This window comes from Acanthisitta chloris, unplaced genomic scaffold, assembly GCF_000695815.1.
Source record: "Acanthisitta chloris isolate BGI_N310 unplaced genomic scaffold, ASM69581v1 scaffold42996, whole genome shotgun sequence".
In the NCBI taxonomy this organism is placed as follows: Eukaryota; Metazoa; Chordata; class Aves; order Passeriformes; family Acanthisittidae; genus Acanthisitta; species Acanthisitta chloris.
In genome coordinates this window covers 12,875-17,618 of record NW_008677278.1, presented here as the reverse complement: position 1 = coordinate 17,618, position 4,744 = coordinate 12,875, and the positions used below count along the sequence as shown (strand labels likewise).

General features: G+C 41.0%; 1 protein-coding gene across 3 annotated transcripts; it reads left to right on the top strand.

Moving 5' to 3' along the window:
• Positions 1–882: 882 nt before the first annotated feature.
• CTLA4 (cytotoxic T-lymphocyte-associated protein 4) lies at positions 883–4,168 on the top strand. 3 transcript variants are annotated; one of them, XM_009076426.1, is made up of 4 exons: positions 883–1,060; positions 2,269–2,619; positions 3,107–3,216; positions 3,912–4,168. In XM_009076426.1, the coding sequence occupies exons 1-4, from the start codon at positions 1,009–1,011 to the stop codon at positions 4,080–4,082; spliced, it is 684 nt and encodes a 227-aa protein (XP_009074674.1). In that variant the 5' UTR covers positions 883–1,008; the 3' UTR covers positions 4,083–4,168. The 3 variants fall into 3 exon arrangements, with proteins under 3 accessions (XP_009074674.1, XP_009074675.1, XP_009074676.1); XM_009076427.1 differs by lacking the exon at positions 3,107–3,216 and adding an exon at positions 2,172–2,174 and having other exon boundaries at positions 1,009–1,060; positions 3,912–4,002; XM_009076428.1 differs by lacking the exon at positions 3,107–3,216 and having other exon boundaries at positions 1,009–1,060; positions 3,912–3,964.
• The last annotated feature ends 576 nt before the right edge of the window (positions 4,169–4,744 follow it).

Here is a 4,744-nt window from a genome sequence, read left to right as displayed (position 1 = left end):
TGATGACCTTCAGTATAACTGAAGAGAGGCTTCATTTTTATGGAACTCTTTAGGCAATGATTCATGGATATGTCAGTCTATCACATAAAAAAGCAAAATGATTTTCAGACCTTACGTGACTTTTAAAAGGCCCATGGGTGAAAACTGTTTCACTGAGATTTGAAATGATGCAGGTGCTCTAAGCAGAGAGAGCAATAATCAAAGCTCCTGCAGTGTTTTTCATCTGTTGATGTCAAGGTAGTTAGACAGTAAATTCTGTAGATAGGGAAAGTTCTGTACAGATGTGGAAGTCATTAGCTATAAACGTAGATAATTTTTTCTTGAAAGAGGAAAGCTTTAAGAAGCTGGGTTATGATGCAAGTCACATTGCTGATATGAAAAGATGAAGTCATTGCAAGTGTAATCAGTATTTTAAAGGGAGCAGCAACTTTTAAACGTCAAAAGCACTCACATTTAAACAAGCAAAGAAACTGGGGGCAGAGGCAAGCCCTCCATAAAAAAGTATGCAGCGTTTCACCGTGCCACATTAGGCAGAACTATGGTTCTCTGTATGTTGTCCTAGTAGGAAATACCTGATGACTGCTAAAATATTAAGTGCTATGATTCTGCAAGCTGGAGCACTGAAGGGCCTGAAGTGCTCTAATGGATGATTACCTTTCCTCCCACAATTCTTAAAGCAGAATGGACGGCAGTTTCAGATTGAATATATATTTTCCATCTGCTGAATAGTTGTTTTTGTTCATGCTGTTTGAGGTTAACTGTGCACGTACTAATCAAACCCACTACTTCCTTTCTCGTAAAACCAAAACAAAGCTTCATATTACTTTCAGGTACAACATCTGGGATCAAAGCTATATATACACACTGGCTCTGTGTGGGTTCAAACATTTCGAAGATTCAGTATCCTGAAAGGTGTCACCTCTTTTCCAAGCCTGACAACTCCAATTCGTCTTAAAGTCTGAACGTATCAGACATCTTCAGCCCTTCATCATCTGTCCCAGCACAAGAATGCTCTCAGTATTGGTCACTGTGTGCTTTCTCTGCACAGCCACTGCCACAGGTGGGTAGATGAAGGAGGAAAGGTATCTGGGGGTGTCTATTCTTTTTCAGTTTCACGTCTTTGCAGGAGACGGACTTGGTACAACAGGGACAGGGAGATGGCATAGGACTGGATGGGAGCAAGATCTTGGGGCACTTCAAGGTATCTGGAAAACCAGATAAAGACTGTAGAGCAGTGCCATCTGTAGAGATACTGGGCAGGATTCAGAGTAGCTCAAGAAGGAAAAAAGACTGTGACAAACCAGGCCATGTGAGTGAAGATGTGGCAGCTGATAACATGGGTGTAGAGCTTTGGATGGATGGAGAAATTCTATTCTTCTTCATCTTGAATTCTTGCACTGCAGAACTGAAGAAGATGAGCCCTGGCCCAAAATGGACTGATATAAAGTGAAATTGAACAAATAATACTGAGTCTTCACAGCTTATTAAAGCAAAAGTCAGTGTCTTCCCATCGTGTAGCAGGATAGAGTATAGAAGTTGTAAAAAGCTGCCAGTGGGGATGTACAAGGTACACTAATTTCTGCTTAAGATTTGTAATTATTTTGTTTTGCAGTATGTTTATCAGGCTTTGCTGTGTGTTGCTATATTGTGGCTTGGGGTATATACTGTTGCTATACTGTGGCTTGGGAGTAGCTAGTTAAAAATAAGGAGAAAAAAAAGATCTGAAACAAAAATATGCAAACAGATCTTCCATTCAATTTTACTGCTACCCTAATGGTTCTGTTCCATGTTCCATACAGACTGTCAACCTGTTTGTTTCTAAATGTGAACATGTTTATTTCTACTAGGCAGAAATCATGGTTTAAATGCCTGATATTAAATTTAAAATTTCAGCCTTAGCATCTGATATCTTTTTTTTATGTTTGTTTTCTTTTATGTATTAAAAAGTTTGTGTTGAGGGAAACTGAAGCATGCAGGTCATTGCTTCAGTAAGTGGGCCAAATAACCTCCTATTAAGTAACAAGCAATTCCTGAGATTTATAATATTATTTATAGTAATCAGAGCATTTCTTTAGCTTTTTAAAGGATATTAATGTAGTGCCAGTGTGAATTGTGGTCTTGGAGCCCTTTTTTTGAAAGCAGTATTTCTACGAATTACCCATGGATAATAGAAGGTGCTAGGGCTCTCTGTTGTGCAGGTTTCAAGTAAATGACTGCAGATTATTTCTTGACAGTTCACTTACCATTATGCTCTTTACTTCCTTACAGTACTGGAAGTGACTCAGCCCGCAATGGTGCTGGCCAACAGGCAAGGAGTTGCCAGCTTGGTGTGTAAATACAAGCACATTGGGAATGCAAAGGAAATTCGAGTGACTCTGCTTAAACAGATGGGTGACAGTTCCACTGAAATTTGTGCTTCAACATACACCACGGAGTTTAAACTGTTCAGTGTGGAAAAGGTCCTTCAGTGCCATATTAGCCCTGGCCGAAACAATGTGACCCTCACCCTCGCTGGCCTGCAAGCCAGCGACACTGGTCTTTATGTTTGCAAGATGGAGCGGATGTACCCCCCACCCTATTTTATGAACAAGGGTAATGGGACACATCTCTATGTCATTGGTAAGCCAAGCAGCTTTACAAAACTGGTATTTCCAAGTTAAGGGTTGCTACTATGTCTCAAAGGTCTTCAGAGTTCTGTTTGTAAGAAGTGAGGACGAATATCAGTTTGAGCTCTGAAAATCATGATTAGCTCTTATTCCTTTCAGGTCTCCCTGCACACACCTAAAGCAAGCACAGTCATAGCCATGCAATGTATTTAGCAATTTATGGATGTTTGCCAGCATAAGCAACACCATGTAGTGTGCATGTATGTCTAGGCAATTAGATATAGAAGCACAGAAATAGCTAGGGTAAGGTGTATGTTCTTCTACAGATGAAGCCTATTTTCACTGGTCATTGAGTGGGAAGGGACTCAGAGCTCAGCTCTGGTATTATCCCGGGATAGCACATGCTAGAAAACAGCAGTGTGGAGGCTGACTTACTGACTCTAGGGTTGTCCTTATGAAGCTCATGTGTGACATGACTTGTGTGATATCATATGTTTTAGATCCAGAACCTTGTCCAGACACTGCTATATATCTCTGGGTATTGGGAGCTACTGCCTCAGGATTTTTTCTTTACAGTATCATCATCTCAGCCATTCTTGTGGGCAAAGCGGTAAGTCCCCTCAATTCAGCCCTGTTCTGATAATAACACCCCTTTGTGTGATGAGGACAAGGAGAAAGAAACGAGAACAGGGAAGAACACTGGGAACAAACACATTGGGATGCTCCATTTTACTAGAGCAATGCTGTTACAATAATGCAAAACTTCCTGGAGCTGCCACTTGTATTTATGGCTTACCAGAGTACCAGAAAGCAGTCAGCTTCCATCAGCTGGACTGACCCATGGCTTAAAACAGGTTGGAGCCCTGGATGCCTCTGGGATCAAAGGCAACAGTCTTAATGTGTGCTCTGATTTCGCAACTGATTCACACAAAGTCCTAGGATTTGATTTTTTCTTTTCTAGCCTCTGTGCAAAGCAATTTAAAGATGCTTCTCCTTGGATGCACAAAGGCATACAAAATGTAAGCCTAGATTGCCTTTTTCCATGGAGGTCTGCAGTACTCACCCTTTGATAAACGGCCCCTGTATATCCTGATCCTCCCTCAAATGGTCTCAATGGATCTTCTATAAAGGTGTCTAGAATACCTTCTACTCAGTAAAGGGAGAACATCCAGCACTTTCTCTACAATCCGTCTACAATCCATCAGCACTTTCTCTACATTCCATCCAACATTTTCTCTACAATGTTCTGATCATTGTTTATACTGTGACCATTTGTTTATTTTATGGTCTTGTTGTATTTTATAGATAAAGAGAAGACGGTGCCTCACTACTGGAGTCTATGTGAAAATGCCTTCTGAAAAGCTAGAGAAAAAAGTGATTCCATTCCACATCACTGGTAACTGTAACCAGGAAAGAGAGAGACCCTATCCTACCTGGGATGGAGAGTCTGCTAATTCATGTCAGTTAAAGAAATAAAATTAATCGTCTTATTGCAAAGGGGAAGGAGAGAGAATATTCTTTGCAACTTCTGTGGTTTGGAGGAGAATAAATAGTATATGCATTAGTATTTGAAGATTAACCCTGTCACATAAAAATGGCTACATTAGGCCATTGACTCATTGAGATGTATTGTACCAATATGTAATATATATCTATATCTATATCTATATATAGCATTAAGAGCTATTGCTGTTGCAGTTGAGCATCTTACTGTCATATTTCACCATGCCTACTGATCAACTGAAATCCAAACACTATTATGACAGAGGCTTGTGTGTCATTGCAAGGCTGACCCTACAGGTCTGGGGGCAGAGGCAGAAGAACACACTAACGTACAAAGGAATGTTGACTTGTTTCCCTGCATTGCTATTTATTGGTTCCATTTCTGGCTTCCACAGTGGCATCAGTGTAGGCTGGCACTGATGACACTGCTGCTCTAAAAGCCTGATCTTAGCTCTTTTCACTGGCATTATGTCCCAGCAGTGCCATGCTGAAGCTGACACTGATGATATGAGCCAGTGCCAGCAGTTTGGCTGGAGAGAGGGCTCCAGCAGGAGCCCTCCTAGGCTGTGCTGGGAGGATTTTCCAGCTCTACTGGGGCTTTGTGTTTTAAAAATGCTAAATTAGCATCTACCCAG

Bases quoted from the DNA above. Each gene is read 5' to 3' on its own strand.
- CTLA4 (XM_009076426.1), top strand. From the start codon at position 1,009: ATGCTCTCAGTATTGGTCACTGTGTGCTTTCTCTGCACAGCCACTGCC. The intron at 1,061-2,268 runs GTGGGTAGATGA...ACTTCCTTACAG, and splicing joins CTGCACAGCCACTGCCACAG to TACTGGAAGTGACTCAGCCC. The intron at 2,620-3,106 runs GTAAGCCAAGCA...CATATGTTTTAG, and splicing joins GACACATCTCTATGTCATTG to ATCCAGAACCTTGTCCAGAC.